The sequence below is a fragment of the Pangasianodon hypophthalmus genome, chromosome 17 (assembly GCF_027358585.1).
Source record: "Pangasianodon hypophthalmus isolate fPanHyp1 chromosome 17, fPanHyp1.pri, whole genome shotgun sequence".
In the NCBI taxonomy this organism is placed as follows: domain Eukaryota; kingdom Metazoa; phylum Chordata; class Actinopteri; order Siluriformes; family Pangasiidae; genus Pangasianodon; species Pangasianodon hypophthalmus.
The window spans coordinates 24,245,180-24,262,422 of NC_069726.1; the positions used below are offsets into that span (position 1 = coordinate 24,245,180).

General features: G+C 36.7%; 1 protein-coding gene across 3 annotated transcripts in view; it reads right to left on the reverse strand.

The window, feature by feature from the left end:
- Positions 1-1,230: 1,230 nt before the first annotated feature.
- Positions 1,231-17,243, reverse strand: part of ptbp3 (polypyrimidine tract binding protein 3) — a 66,197-nt gene continuing 50,184 nt past the window's right edge. For 2 of the 3 annotated variants that reach the window (XM_053241102.1, XM_053241103.1), the window contains exons 8-14: positions 15,352-15,426; positions 13,432-13,571; positions 12,310-12,343; positions 10,390-10,482; positions 10,033-10,249; positions 9,155-9,232; positions 1,231-8,292 (exon numbers count right to left, since the gene is read on the reverse strand). In XM_053241102.1, the coding sequence (XP_053097077.1) occupies positions 8,160-8,292; positions 9,155-9,232; positions 10,033-10,249; positions 10,390-10,482; positions 12,310-12,343; positions 13,432-13,571; positions 15,352-15,426 (770 nt within the window). In that variant the 3' untranslated portion in view covers positions 1,231-8,159. Of the gene's footprint in view, positions 8,293-9,150; positions 9,233-10,032; positions 10,250-10,389; positions 10,483-12,309; positions 12,344-13,431; positions 13,572-15,351; positions 15,427-17,243 lie in introns of those variants that run through there. The other variant, XM_053241104.1, reaches the window with a different exon arrangement.

The window sequence follows — 17,243 nt, forward strand, 5'->3', positions numbered from 1 at the left end:
ACACAGATGTCTCAAATTGTACAATTTAACTTTACAGATTTAAAGTTTGAGACATTTGTATGTTATAAAATTAAAAGAAAATTGTAAATATGAGAAATTGAAGAATTTTGTTGATTCGTGAAGTTTGTAAAGTATTTACAGGTATTTAAATTTGCAAGTTTTTAAAATTGACTTGATTTTATGCACGTCGCTTTTTCATTCGTTGTAACAGTAAACTTAGTTTTTATCCCTCAAAATCTAACAAAGTGGCTATTTTGACTATTTTCATCAAAACCACCGAGTTGTATTTTGAAATGTGTTTTGGCAGCATGTGACAGATCTGTGATTCATAAACATGGCATTCATTAAAGCTCATAATCGCAACATGAACATTGTAAAGATGTAAATTAAGATTCGTTGTTGAAATATGAAGATTGCACAGACGTAAAACTTGGGTCACAATTACGAGGTCTGAGTTCTACCAATATCTTATTACTATTAGTAATATTATATATGATTAATTTTGACAGAAAAGCAACTCCATAGTGAATCCAGGCCTCAGTGATCAGTGCAGTTTAAGATGTGATGATTAGAATAGAGGAGGAAGTGAATCTGGGTGTTAGAGCAGGAAAAACCCGTGCAGGAGTGTTACAGGTCGGTGTGGGTGTGTTAGAGAACAGAGCAGTTAGAAAGACAGCGATAAAGTAAGAAACCCGGATTCCACTCCAGTACCACCGACAACAAAACAGCAGAACGGAAGAGTTTCAATAAATCAGTCTGATATAAAACCAGATTTTAACCCCTTAAAGTGCCAGAGACATTCAGTGTGTTCCTCTCTGTCAGAACTACCCAATTTTAATATTAATAATCAAAATAATGATAAGAATCTGACAGGTTAAGGGGTTGAAAGAGATGGAGAGAGCTAAAGGTGGTACTGGAGGCATCTCCAGGTCTGTAGGATCAGGACATAAACCCAAAGGGAAAAGCACGAAGAGACAGAGGACTGAGGAAAGTACAGGTGTCATGACATTTATTCGAGGCATGCTACAATTAAAGTTGATTAGGAAAAAATCAGCAGAGACTCTGACTGCGTAATAATAATAATAATAATATTAATAATAATAATAATAATAGCTGTAACTCTAATAATGATTATGCATAATAGATAAGCAATTTAAAAAAAAAACTCTTCCTACAAAATACAAAAACACACCAAAGAAAAATCCAAATCAACCATGCACTGCAAAAAAATTAGAAAATATGTTTCTTTAATAGTTTAATCTTCTATTTGCATTTTTATTACATCAAACTCATAAACTGAATCCGCTCGTCTCTCCATCGTTTTCCTCACAAACGTCACATAAACGACTTTTACAAATAAAAAGCTGGTCCTGCTGCAATATCAAAATACAGAAGACAAAAAAAAACATGTTGAATTTTCATAAATATAAAAACCAGTTCATATCAACTAATGTGTTGTATCTTGTTCCCAGAAACCTTTAAATTTTTGTTGATTTTTTTCTTTTTTTTTTGGCCAGGTTTAAACAAAAACAAAACAAAAAGGGAGCACATATTTACAAGCACTTGTTTGTTTTGGTAGTGGAACATTCATATTAATATTCATAGGAGTTATAAATACGGGAATTTCAAGGCGAGGTGAGGATCGTGAGGTCGGATGCAGGCACTTTCTGTATGTGCATCGTGCCTGAGTCGCGTTTCATTTTTACGTCCCTCCCTTTTAATGCAAAATAATTTACAATTTCAGTGAGGAAAGAATTGTAGCCCAGATTGTTTAGACCAAAAAAAAAGGAGAAAATAGAAAAAAAAAAAAAGTCAAGATGGCTGAAACTTTAAGCTTAGAAACAGCTTAAAACCTTTTACGAGTGCAACAGAAGTCACTTTTTGCATGTGAATAAACTTTTTGTGTGCGTTTTTCCCTCAACGACGATGTTCCATAAAACAAGGAAACAAGGCATGCGTCATCATTTATCATAACTGGACTCTCATTATTTATTCATTAATTAATATTCATCACTAACGAGATTAATTAATACATATTCCACTCACAAAAACGGCTGAGGTTTTGGAATAAGAGCACAAAAATACCCATCGCACCCGTAATTTAATTCTTTATAAAATGTCTTTTTCTTGCTTATGGCGTTTCAGAACTTAACGTCTAAATCAGTCCAATTAGAGTCAAATTCCTTTGGTAATAATAAAGCTTTCGTAATTAAATTTGTGTAAAGATGAGATGAAAATTTAATCGTTTATGGTTCTTTTTGTTTTAATGTAAATCTCAACCGTATTGAATGAGGCTTTTATGAAAAAATAATACGCAGATTTCATGGAATGACGTATGAAACATTCAGCATCGGTGCAGGAACTCGTTAATGGGGGAAATTATTTGATATTATGAAATTCTGATATGTTATATGGCTTCACCTTCTGTTTGAGGGGAAATAGATTAAAAAAAAAACAAAAAACATGAAGACACTTCAGTGGAATTGCAACAACAATGCAAAAAGAAAAAAAAAAAGCAAACACATAAAAACGTTGGTTCTGATTTCTGATATACATCCAGGAAGAAAGTTACAAATGAGCTTGATAGATGGATGAAAGGCACATAAACTTTGGTCCTGTGTTATTTGTGTTTAAATTCAGTATAAAACCTGTTTTAAAAAAAAGTGAAGGTGGATTTTAACAGGAAAGTGTCGGACGTCATGGCGGGACGATGCTGCCTGAGTCGAAAGACAGGACTGGAAATGATTTAGCTGTGAAAAGAATTCAAATTTAAATTAAAGACGTGAGTGTGATGGAGAGAAAATATAATCAGAATCAGAGTGAACTGCTTTTAGTGCCACGTTAAAAATCACAAATCTGGCTTTTTCTCCTGTTTGTAAATGAAAAGCTTTTACAGATACAGCATACAGCGTCACGCCGTTCACACCACCACCAGCCGAGCCTTTTCCTTCTCATTCACACACACACACACACACACACACACACACACACACACACCCTAGCCACCTTTATCCAGTTTCACATCCTTACAAAGAAGAGGGAAAAAATATATCAAGAAAAAATAAAAATCACTACAGAGCACAAAAACAGGCCACACCCCCTAAAATCAATCTGATTATAAGATACAGTAAATAAGTTCAAAACACACACACACACACACACACACACACAGAACTGAAATCTCAGATCATTCTGCTCAGAAACATCAGAAATTCACTGCTGAATGCTGTGGGATTCTCCAGATACAGATTAATTAATCTCAGATTAATATTTTTTTTTAACAGGAAATGACACGTACTGAAATCTACAGGATCCTAAAACTCTTAAACATCACCTCATTTAATGCAATATCACAGAACAATGAACTGTGATCCAGTCACATCCTGTTTATGTAATCAAGAGCATGTATTAAGAGCACTTATTGGGCCAATATACAGTTGAATGCGAAAGTTTGCGCACCCTTATGGTTGTAATGTATAGCGATTTATTTACCGCTGGATTCGGGGTTGAGAAAAGCACGCAGTGAGGATTTAATAATGAAATTTAGACCTCAGACGTAACTTCAGACTTTTAGAAGTTATGTGGGAGTTATGCACAGGCAGGGCGGAGTTTGTCTAAAACATAGGCGTGTCTAAAAGACTTACACTCGAAGTCTGACCGTGACCCTGAACTTAAGCCTTAACCTGCAACCTCAATACATCACGCTGACATTTATTAATGTTTTGGCTGTAAATACACTCAAACACACTAGTTAAGGCCAATATTACATACATAAATATGACACTATTAATTACTTAATATATAGTCACATTGAAGTCTACAAAAAAGTTTTTCTTGCACACAGAACATCAGAGGAGACGGATCTTAATCAGAAGCATCGCTCCTCTCAAGCAGTGAATATTTTCTGGATAAAATGATGAATGAAGTTAAAGTTTCTCTGTAAGTGTAGCAGATGTTGCTTGGTCAGATTATCTTTCACACCGTGAGTATGTTTTCTTTACAGTAGAGCGCATCGAATTAACACAAACACTGGCTTTATTTTACTAATTCAGTATAAATATTGTCCACATCCTGTGCACACGTTATGATTTCACAACCTCGGGTTAGTATCTTGTAGCTTCATTAATTGTTTTCGGATTTAACCTCGCAGGCGTGAACTGTGCGCAGGTGATGTTAATAATCTGAATGTGGAGCTCAGAAAATCCACTGAAGCAGCAGCGTAACACGATTCTGAATACCTGGAACTTTCCCTGAGGAAATACTGATGTAACTAAATCAGACTCTGAATTTCATATTCCTTAGTGTTTTTGGGTTTCACACATGTTCCTTCACTATGAGATCAAAAAGTGTAAATTAAGAGAAAGATATTAAGCTCAGGGCAAAAGTTTGTGCCCCCCTTTCTCAATGTGATTCCTTTATAACTGCCTCCATTTTCTTTATAAGTTGTAATTTTTGTCCGCGTCTTGTGTTTAATTTTTTCTGTGTTTTGGATTGTTGTCTTTATCACATTGTTTCATTTTTAACATTTTGTAATTTTTCCTTCTTTGCCCCCCATTTATCAAAACAACTGTAAGATCTGCAAACTTCTGCACTCAACTGTTAAATGTAAGAACATACTCTTGAATGCTGAATAGATTATTAAAAATAGTGTGATTTTTGGGAAAAGCATGAACAGAGTTCATTTTTGAGCAAAAGATTTAAAGAGACGGATTAAACATCCTCGCACGGGAACCATCACGGATTCGTGATCTTCATTTCACAGCATTTCATCATGCAGAGACAACGAGCCGAGATTCTCACTAACACTCTCTCTCTCTCACACACACACACACACACACACACACACATGACGGAGGAGACCCACAGCATAACACCAAGCATTTTTACACCAAACCGTTCGTTCTTGTTTCTCCAGTGTGCCTTCAAAGCACCAAACGTTAATTTATGATTCCAATAAAAAGACCACACAATACTGAGTCCCCACAAAAATACACTTCTAAAAAAAAACTACAAGAAAACAAAAAGCTCCAAATAAAAATCAACAAATCAACCCTCTCACCAATCGCACAAAATAGTACTTAAGATATCTTAGGTAATATTTCTAAAACCTATTTTGATTATAAACACATTATAAGGCACATAATAAGAAAATGAAGTAAATACACAGTAAATATGACGTTTTTTTCTTTTCACCATGATGTCATGAATGATTATAGTGGTACAAAAACCCGGTGAGTGTTTTTTTTTTTTCGTTGTTTTGTTTTGTTTCTCTCCATAAAAAAGAACAAATTACCAAAAATAAGTAACTTCTTTTTTTTTTTCTCCAAAAAATCTTGACAATCGTTAAAGATAAATAGACCTGAATAGTTTTGCTTTATGTAAGACTGTAAACTTCAAAGAAAAATTTTATTTCTTTTGAGAAGTGTCAGCGAAGGGTGGAATCAATCGCTTCAGGTAAAATTAAAATTAGCAAAAAGAAAAAAAAAAAAGACAAGACACTGTCCCTTGCCCTGCTTTTCATTTTGTTTTTCATTCTGTTTCAATGTTGAATTAATTTTTCTTTATAAATCTTTCTTTTTGTGAAACACGGCCTGAAAAAACAGGCCAGGGATTTACTCAGGAAAAGGAGCAGCGCCATCTAGAGGCCCTCCATGGGAATTTTAAGGCTTGAGGATGAGTCTGATCCTGCGTCCTGAGAACCAGCAGTCTGATCTCTATCTAATCTAATGCTCCTGATCCAGTGATCTGTGTAAATCAGGAGCAGACATCATGGATGAGGGTGTGGTGAGAGAAAGGTCACCAGGTCTGTGTGATGAAATCAGAAAATCATTTGGAGTTTTTTTTTCCTCTGGCACAATCAGGAAAAATAAAAAGCTTTACGAGGCTCCGCCCACATCATGATGCAAAAAAAAAAAGAGAGAGAGAGAGAGAGAGTAAAGTTAACATGTGGAGGTTTGCAGAAATTAATTTTCATGCACTAAAGGTCCAAAAATGTGACCTGTGTTCATTTTGATCTTCTACCTTGATTTTTTATGTTAAAAAATTTACAAGAGTGAGCTTCGATTCCTCGCTATGAAACGCTGCATCACCATAAAATCCACCTCTTAAAAAACCTACACACATTCCCAAGTGTTTTATTCCTCTTACACCACAACAATTTGCTAACCATTAGAATTTTAATTTATTAAAGAACGTCCTCATCCTTTTTATCCATTTATAGTTACATTTAATGCTCGTGAAACAAGTTACTTACGTTATAGCAGCTATAAACAGTCGTTGCCTGACCAGCATCTCTTTTTTCTCTCTCTTGAAGTAAAAAAAAAAAAAAAAAAAGCTTGTCATGTTACCGACAAACCACAAAAAATATGCCGGAAAAATCAGATCTTTACCTCTAGACTATCACAAAGCGCTGACACTGGAGACTCCTTCCATAAATGTTAAAGAAACAAAGTCTCCATACAGAAAACGTCGTGATATTGTTTTTTTAAAGCCGTTTAATCTGTGGAGCGTCCACTGTGCAAGTCCCTGTGAATGAACGGTTACTATAGAAACAATAATCTGCATGGTCTGACCAATCAGACTCAAGAATTGAACAGCGCTGTGGTATAAATAGTTTGAAAAACACAGACCTGGCAACTGTAAAGACTGGTGGTTCTCCAGGATCAGGATGAAGCTCCTTTTCCTCTACGTTTTTAATTCAAATTTACACACAGAAACGTTAGATTTTTCCCCCCTTTTCCCCCCGACTGAAACCACGGGATAATTTAATTCACTAACACATTTCACCACACGATGAACACGATATTAAAACCAGAGTGTTTCAGTAAGGACGGCTTTTCTCCCTGTGCCACAGAGATGCACTTTCTCTCTCTTTTTTTCCTCTCACTTTTCTTTTCTTATTTTGGTTTTGGATATGTGGAGGTGGGACAGCAAGGCAAAAGAGAGAGAGACAGAAAAAAAAGCCTCCATCGAATCAGGTCTGTTTGACTCACTCTGATTCTGAGGATGCAACCTGGAAAGGAAAAAAAATTAAAGAAAAATAAAATAAACAAAAGTTAAAAGGAAAAGCATTTGATTACAAGAGGGACACCAAATGGAGAGGGAATCAATCAGCAACCAGAAAGCATCGTTCATCGGAGGGGGGCTACATGATTCACATTCAAAATGACAGTTAAATGACAGGAGGCGGGGCTTCCTGACAGCCGGGCTCTGCTGATTGGAGTGTTCCAGCATGATTGACAGCTGGACGTGCTTTCCTGGAATGATCGTGCATGTTTATGTCTATAAAAACGTCTCAGCTGAACACGAATGAGCGGCCAAGCGGTCCGGACCAGGCGATGCAGGTTTCACAACAGTCTCGTCTGTTTTACGTTTAATTTTTTTTTTTAAAAATTAAAATGAAACCCATTTCACAGGAGAACATAAAATCTTTCAGGATGTATTCACAGATCCCGAGCACATATGACGAAGTGTCAGTACTGTTCCCCATCCATCACATGGACGCTTTACTGCTACGTGAAAGATAGCTCTCGTTGGTGAGGGAACGTCGCTACAGGGTTTTTTTTACCCGGCGGCACCTTGTAATGACATCACGGACATTCAAAGAGGGCGTGGCCTATCCAATGAGGCTCCAGTTCTGAAGGCTGGATGGAGCACCTGGGTGAAACGTTAACAGTTAAATAGCACTACAGGCACATCAACATCCATGTTCACGTCCACGTCCATAAACATCTCCAAACTTCTCCAACATCTCCAACAAAGTCAAATCATTTCTGTTGCAGTTCTGCTAAAACCTTCCAGCAATGGCTGTGCTGCAATGGCTGTGAGATAAAACAGGTAAAAACGGGAACTTCGTCGCTATCGAATCGAAGCTCACACGTCTCCAGCTTAAAAAAAAAAAAAAAAAAAAAAAAAAAAAACCTTCAGTTTACCTCTATCTGAAGGTCATATAGTAGTCTCTAACTCCTTATAACTTTAAAACCCCTAAAATCTCTAAAACTACCCAAAGTCTCTGTTTTTTTTTTTTTGTCTATTTTTCATTATTAAAGTTTTTTTAAAATCATGTCTTTAGTTACAGAAGTTCGTCAGTCAGGCTTCGTCTCTCAGATTTAAACCCGTGAACAGAACAGCGGAGGCGCTGAGGGGGAAGGGGAACGCTGCTAGATGGTGGATTTGGAGAAGGACACTCGGAGGTGGTGGTTCTCGCCCAGGTCGTAGTTGTGGAGGTCGATCAGGGCCTGGATGGCCTCCTCCACCGAGCCCAGCTGGATCAACGCCATCTTACGGTCCTTCCTGTTGGAAGAGAGAGAGAGAGAGAGAACACTGTTAGAATGCAAACAGAACGCAGGGAGAGCGCAAGGAGAAAGAGGTGAGAACACACAGACAGTGCAGAGAGAATCCAAAGAGTGCAGGGAGAGAGAATGCAGAGAGAATACATTTGAGCAAAGAGAGAACGTAGGGAGAGCGGAGAGAGAAAGAGAGGAGAGAGCGTGGAAACAATGGAAAGAGAACACAGGGAGAGAACGGAGAGAACATGAAAGAAGAGAGAGCATGGCGAGGAGAGAAAGAACAGAGAGAGCGCACAGGGAGAACGGAGAGAGAACGGAGAGAGAATGGAGAGAGAGCGAGCGCAGGAAGAGCCGAGAGAGAGCGCAGGGAGAACAGAGTGAGAGAGAGAGTGCAGGGAGAACGAAGAGAGAGAGCGCAGGGAGAACAGAGTGAGAGAGAGAGTGCAGGGAGAACGAAGAGAGAGAGCGCAGGGAGAACAGAGAGAGAGAGAGAGCGCAGGGAGAACGAAGAGAGAGAGCGCAGGGAGAACGGAGAGAGAACGGAGAGAGAGCGCGCAGGGAGAACGGAGAGAGAGAGTGCAGGGAGAGCGGAGAGAGAACGGAGAGAGAGAGTGCAGGGAGAACGGAGAGAGAACGGAGAGAGAACGGAGAGAGAGAGAGCGCAGGGAGAACGGAGAGAGAACGGAGAGAGAACGGAGAGAGAGCGCGCAGGGAGAACGGAGAGAGAGAGAGTGCAGGAAGGGCGGAGAGAGAGAGCGCAGGGAGCGAACGCACCAAACCTACAGAATCAGAACGAGCATCCAAGAGGAATTTACACATTTAAACTTCACACTGTAGAGTTGAGACGAGTGATAAAGAAAACTTACTGGAAAAATTTGAACGCTTTAACGGTGTATCCTGAACTGGAGAACAGGTCCTTCAGCATGTCATCCGCAATAGACGGTCTGGAAAAATAAAAAGAGAAAAATGTTCAGGGAATATTCACAGCTGAATATAACTGTTTTAAATACAGGGTTCATTCTGGTATTTTATTTCTTAAATTACTGTTTATTATAAAATATGTGATACAAGAGTGTGTGTCTGAGTATATACATTATATTTTCATACTTTTCTTGCACTTTTGGGCACCAAACATTTATTTTTCCCTTATTTTACACCACAATTTTATGAATAACACAACGGTCGTTGCTATTAAATGACATCACTGCACTTATAAACACATCAAATAAACGTTACCTAGCAAATGTGACGCATGTCAATCAATAAAAACAATAAAATCAATGTATATTATATTAGGATCAAGTCTCTGATATAAGCAAACAAACAAAAAAAACAAGCAAAAACAAAGGTGTGTGAATGATCCTAAAACTAAATTTGTTTTTGTCAGGAAGTTAGGAGATTTTAACTACTAGATTTTAACATTTCAACTGCTGCATGAGCTGCAACTCAGCTCAAATTTACATACGTAGATTTAGATATTTTGGCATAATTATTAGTCTAACATCACAGAGTTTCATTATTGACTGAGTTTACTCAGAAAAAAAATTAATAAATAAAACAAACGAATGAATCAAAACAAGCTTACAGCTCCCAGATATTAAACAGGTCATGATGGATTTCCTTGTTAGATCATTTTTACACAGGTGAGTGCAAGTGTGTGAGTGTGTGTGTGTGTGTGAGAGAGTGTATGTGTGTGTGTGTGTGTGTGTGTGTGTGTGTGTCTGTGTGTGTGATTGTCACTAACGGGATATTGGAGAGGTGCAGCGTGGCTGATGGAGGGAAGATGTTCTGGAAATTTTTGGAGCCAGGTTTTTTGAAGCGATGCAGCGGGCTGCCGCTGAAGTCTTTGGTCAGGCCCTGATCCTCCTGACCCTCACGAGGAAGCTGCACCGTCTGGTGTTTCGAGATGGTGACGCGCATCACCCTGCCATACAGACGCTGACCGTTCAGGTGACTCATCGCTGATCAAACACACAAAAGAGTCAAAGAGTCAAAAACCAAGCTGAGACAATCAAATGTGTTTATTCTTCTAGAGTATTGTTATTATACGATATTAATCATCACGCTGACTCCATCATTAATCTGTACATCAAATACACACCGAGCTGGGCCTGTGTCGCATCCGCCATCTGCACCAACGCGTTCTCTTTCTTATTGAACAGAATCTTAACTCTGTGAACATCTCCATACACTCCTGCACACACAAGAGACTTTTATATTAACATACATTCTCAACACACACACACACACGCACACACTTTATTATATACACAATACAGAAAAACAGCATTAAATCACACGTGCAGGACAAAATCAATCAAACAGAGAGAGAAAATTAAAGTGTTAAACTGGACGGTACTCGGTCTCCTTTTATTTACGTACTGTACATGTCAAATAGAGCTGAGCTTCGGTACAGCAATTAGACTGAACTGTTAATTACAGCACTACATTAAGGTGATAATGTAATACAGTTTCACGCTGATTTATAGAGGAATGAAACAGAAAATATTTTAATACAAGTTTGATGTCAAACCTGATGAATAAGGAAAACTGAAAACTGAAAATCTGGCCATCCAGCTGTACTGAGGCATTAGGACAGAAAAACTAGTTTTAAACACATTTCAGTTTTAGCAGTGTTGAGGAATGTATACATTAATATACAGTAAACTGAACTGTACAATTTAAAAACAAACCCACTGCTCATAACTATAATGCTTTCCTTTTAAATTTACATTAATAATATGGTTTGTGATAAAAACCTAAGCAATAATAATAAAGTTTTGTTAAGTACTGAGAGCTAGCTGTTTGTTTTGCTAACTCACTGTTGCTAAATGACTCACTTACATTACCTTCACTAATAGTGTCTTAATTTCACCAACTAATCACATTTTCATGATTTTATAATGTTTAGACTTCATATAATTAACACAGAAACAGAACACTGCTCTTCTCCCTCATTAAATCCTAATTTATCTCCTGGAAAAAATTCCCACTAGCCTGAGATAGATGCTAATTAGCCGAACAAAGATGCTAAGATATTGCTACGATGCTAAACTTCTCCATGGATCATTTCTCCATCACACAGAGGTAAATATTAACAAGCAGATTAATTTGTGGTGCAGTAAATGTTCAGAGAGGAAAAAAAATGGACTTTTCACGATTTAATGCAGAAATCTAGTGTGGTTTGTCAAGGAGAGTTAGCGCTAGCGTTAGCATTAGCGCTAGCATTAGCCTTATCAGCTGAAGGGCCTTAGCGTCCCTTTTAAAATACACATTTTTGCATTTTCAAGATTTAAAAAAACACTATTTTATTCTAATTAATTTTCAGTTACAGGATTTTCTAAATTATTTTGCATTTATATTTTGTACACATTTGTGCTTTAGCCTATTACACATTAGTTTTACTATTCATTTTAGATGATTTTAATTACTGTCCTTTCATTTTATGTTTATACTTTTTTTTATTATACTGTTATTATTTCTTGCATTTTATTGTATATACAATTACTGCCTATTTTATTTTTGACAACATTTTGCTTCTTTATATCTCAGAGTTTATTTTATTTATTTTTTAATTCACACTGTATTAAAAAAAAAAAAAAAGTTTATTACCAGATTATATTGTAATTTTGTTTGATGGGAAAAGAGAAATTGCCAGACATTTTCTGCATGTTAATACACTCCTGAGAGCGTTTGTACACCCAACACACACAAGCTTGTGTGCTTCCACTGCTTTATTACACTTGGAGTTGCTAACAACGAGGAAGATTTTCGGGGCAAATCATTCAGACGATCTTGCTAACTCAGCCGGTGACATTTATTAAAGTCTGAGGACAATAAACGTGTGTGTGTATGTGTGTGTGTGTGTTTTCATATGATGGACGGTGCCATTCTGTATCTGTAAACAATCATGCGGCAGCGTTGGTGAGGAAATGGCTTCTCCATCTCCTCGGCCAGTGCTGCCTTCATAAAAACAACCTTCAACAAATCTGATTTAGGCGAGTAATAAAATCGTTCTTACCGAATAAGATGAACAGTCCGTGTGGTGATATACTCTACAGAAAAAGACGGAATTACAGTTAGATGAGTTTAAAAAGCAGCATGCAGACTTTTTTTTTTATAAAATTAAAGATTTATAAACCTTAATACTTATTATTTCATTAATACTCATGTTAATGCACCTGTTATCCTCTGCAGTCTCTTACAGGTAAAATTCTACAAAGTTTAATTGTTAATAATGCGATACGAAATGCATGATATGTATCACAAGATTCAGATTTGCTGAACTGAAAGTAGGAATTCGTGAAATTTTCACAGATTTAACAAGCCTAGAATTCAGCTTTGGTTCAACTGCAGGTCATATGATGCAATAAAACACTTTGGGATGTAATGTTACTGAGCTAATGTTACCACCCTGAAGTTGATTATTTTACTATAACAGCACATCCCCAAGTGTTTTATTCCTCTTACACCACAGCAATTTGTCAATAATTATAAATCACACTTTTTATCCATTTATATTCACATTTAATGTCTGCAAAACAAGTTAGTTCCTGTTCTCACTTGCGTTATAGCAGCTATAAACAGTCGTTCCCTCATCAGCCTCTCTTTTTCTCTCTCTTGAAGTTAATAAGTTAATTATCGCAAAGTGTAAACTCCTCTCTCCTGAAGATTTCGGAAAACTTACAACTTAAAGTTATAGCTTTACCTCTGACTGTTACAAAGTGCTGATACTGGAGACTCCTTCCATAAACGTTAAACAAATGCATCTTTACCCTGGAGAAATCTTATTTCTTATATCATCTTATATTATACCATATCAACAATTTTACAAGGAGCATATTAATTAATATAAAGCTGTGATTTGCAGCTGCACTACTGTCAGAGCTGCTGTTATAGAAAATTAATCAGCACCTTCTGACCAATCAGAATCCAGAATTCAACAGCGTTGTGGTGTAAGGTGACAATCTTAAAGATCCGTTGACAAGGTGAGTATTTGTAAAAATATTTTATGGATGCAGGAAGGAGCTGAGAAAGATCCTTTGTAGCAATCAAAGGATTTTAACAAGAAACAGAGACAGTGAGAGGTTCATGTGGGGTAAAAGGGAAAACGGAGGGTTGGACTGGGGGCGGAGTCACTCACGTCAGGGTTGAGGTTGGAGACGAGGAGAACGGAGTGGAGGGCGGTGGGGGGCATGCCGTGGATGGCCATCCGTCCGGCTACAGCTGACGTGGGGATGGTGAGGGGTCCGAGAGCACCGGGCATCGCCTGCATGGAGAGACCTGAGAGACGGACACGCCCATCACAACACCACCACAACACGGCGTTAGAGACAGGAAAGGAGAATAATGTCCGAAAAACAATTCCCATCTTCAGTTTGGGTCTAACATGAAGCTCTGATGTTTCTTCTGGACGATGACTTATGATCAGATGTGTCATGGCTCGGGTTATACACAGTGAAAATTATTAATAAACAATGAAGAGGTGGAGGAGGAAAAAGAGGAAGAGGAGGAAAAAGAGGAAGAGGAGGAAGTCTCTGTGGACCCACTGCCATTTTCTAAATAATGACACAAATACATCTTAAAAAAAGTCACACCAAATATTTATTACTGGTTTAGGGGCCATTATTCACAACAACATCCTACCCAGTGACACAAAAAAGTTCTGGGGACACTTTCTCTGAGTCCGGTATTCAGAACGCATTTATAATGTGCTTCAACTGTAAGTCTGTCTTTAGAAAAATAATTTTACACATTTTGTTAATTTTCAGCTCAATAATTCCTTAGATTCTTTAGTAAATGTGGTTTTGTGAAAAGTTTTTAAGTGGAAACTCTTGGTTAGGAGCTTGAGTAAAACTTCTTATGAACCAAGTATTCATAATGCATTATAAACACATTAATAACGTCTTATACAGCATAATACAATGTTTTATAATGTCTGGCATAAGCCTGTGGTTATAACTGCATGCTTTACGTTTCATAAAGTGTTAGTATGCATTATAACATCTGTTCATAATCATAATAGTAGAAATGTTATAATGCCATACAACACATGGAATATATAAAATATACAATATCTGTTCATAAGAACATAGTAATAGCACTGATATGATGAAATAATATTATAAGGTTATAATGCATTATAACACAGGCTCTGGTATAGTGTCTGAACTGCATATAATACTAGAGCCTGTGTTATAATGCATTACAGCATTTGCATCTATAATATTCTTAGAAACAGATATTATAATGCATTATGTACCTGGACATTATAAAGCCGTACACTGATGCTTTTTTAAAGCATTATAAGATGTCATGTTATGCTGTATAACACATTATAAATGCAATTATAATGCATTATTCATACAGGATTCATATAAAGTCAATTAACTTTCTAAGCTAAGAGTTTCTTCTTGAAAAAAAAAGAAATTTTATTAAAGATTCAGAGGAACTATTGAACTGACAATAATGTGTGAAAATAATTCTTGTTGTTTAAGGAGATATACAAGCACATTACAAACATAACACAAAATATCAACAATTATTATATAAAGGAATCTCTGAATGAATCATTTAACTGAACGAACTCGAATGACTCGAGTCATTTAAGATTTAAGATGTGATGTGTGAGAAATACAGCCCTGGATTTATACACAAAGTTACAAACAAAGACACAAACTTCAACATTGAGCTGTTCTGGACTATCGCTTTATTTGCAATCAATAACCAATTCTATACAGCAAACGATTCCCGCACGTACACGCTCGTGCGGCTGAACGCTGATTTAGAGTCTGGAGCAATCGTTACACACAACCGCAGACTTAATCTGAGGACGTGTTCATGCCGGTGGCTCTGAGCATTAGCTCTGTACGTCCATATTCAATCATTTAGTCTGAACAGAAGCGTGAGATCTGCGACATAAACTTTATTACGTTGGATTAGGGTGGAGTTTTTGTGAGAAAATAGAAGAGAGAGAGAGAGAGTGAGAGAGAGAGAGAGAGAGAGAGAGAGTGTGTGTGTGTGTGTGTGTGTTTGTGTGTGTGTGTGTGTGTTTGTGTTTTACCTGCAGCCTGAGGGAAACCAACAGGAGCGAAACCAGCCGCTCCAGCATAGGGTGAAGAGATGATCCCAGGAGCCCCTATACAACACACACACACACACACACACACACACACACACACACACACACACACACACACACACACACACACACACACACGGTCACCAACAGACTGCACTTTCATAACATCAAACTCAAAGTCAAACTGAAAATGTAATAACATAATTAACGCTTTCAAATTTCCATCTCAGGTCCTCTTTTAAAACAAAACAGAAAACGATTCCTGTTTTTCTTTCTTTTTTTTTTTTTATTTTCACTTTTATTTTTTAACGTCTTTTATTTGCTGATTAAACAACTAAGTGATTTTAAAAAACATGAAACCTACAAAGTGCTAATTTGTATAGAATAAAAAATTAATTGTGAGCTGTTTGTTTATTTTTTTTTATTAATTTAAAAAAGAACGAATTCGATCCAAACCTGGTACAAATGGAAAAGCTTGGAATTTTTTTTTTCCCCTGGGAACTGGGAATGTTTACATATAAACATATGATTTTATTATATTTATACTTAATACTTTACGTACGTTTTTTGTGTGAAAGCCGCAGGTTTAGTCATGTCTTTAGCTAAGAATTTTTTTTAAGTGCTTCAGTTAAAAATTAGTTTTAACTGAGTATCGATATCAGCTGATAGTTTCAGTATCTGTATCAGAAAAGAAAAAGTTTTCTTTTTAACTTTTAAAAGTTTTAATTTCAGACTAGAACTGAAAAGTTCAGTGTTATTTTGGAAAAGAACTTTTGCGATTTATACCTTTAATTTCTCCATTAAATGAATTTTTCCTCCAAATGCTTTTAACAGAGAAATTGGATTATTTATTTATTTATTTATCTATTTATCTATCTATTCATTCATTCATTTATTTATTTTCCTAAAATGAATAAGTTTTTGGCTGCAAAAAAATCCCCCATCACATCTGAATATATAAAACGTTGAGTGCAAAAGTTTGTGTCCCCTTAAAGCAAAAAGGCAACAAAATGTAACTTATAGCAACAAGACAATTAGTATGTTACGTTTTTTAAGATTAGTTCAAGTGTTATTTATATATAAAAATTATTATTATAATTATTATTCTACAACAACAAGGGTGAATCAAATGAAAACATAAATTAGAGATAAATGAACGAACGGAGATTAAAAATGATCGACTTTTGTGACACGTATTCACAATTAACAATGCAAATAAAAAAGTAAGCTTTTCATTTGACTCACCTTTGTATATTTTATATATTCTATATTATAAATTCTATATATTCTATGTTATAAATTCAAAAGTTTGTGTCCCCTTAAGGCATTACTTCTGTATATAATAATATCAGGTGTAATATTCAGCGTTTGTTCATTTAGTAAATAAATTACAACTGTTCTGGATGTGACGTGTGAAATAATTAATTAATTACAGACTGCGATCGCTTTCCCTGTGCTCAGATATTTTCCCATGGAATTAGCGTTCTAAACAATGTGTGTGTGGTTTTTTTTATATAATTATATTAACGTTGTGGTGTTTCAGGATGAAATGTTTATCGAGACGCTGCACCAGGCTGGAAAATGGCGGCTCGCTAATAAAAATCACAATCTCTACATGTTTTACTGCGGCTGAACGTCACAGAGCTCACTGAGAGTCCCAAGTACACACAGGGCCGATTAATCAGGCCAGATTTATACGCTGGACACACACACACACACACACACACACACACACACACACACACACACACACACACACACAGCTTATCAGTAGCTACAGCGCCTGTTCCCTTCAGGCAGCATCCGTGATTTACAGGGTCTCGGACAAGACAGGTGGATGAGCTGAGGGATCTACCACCTCCACCATAAAACTA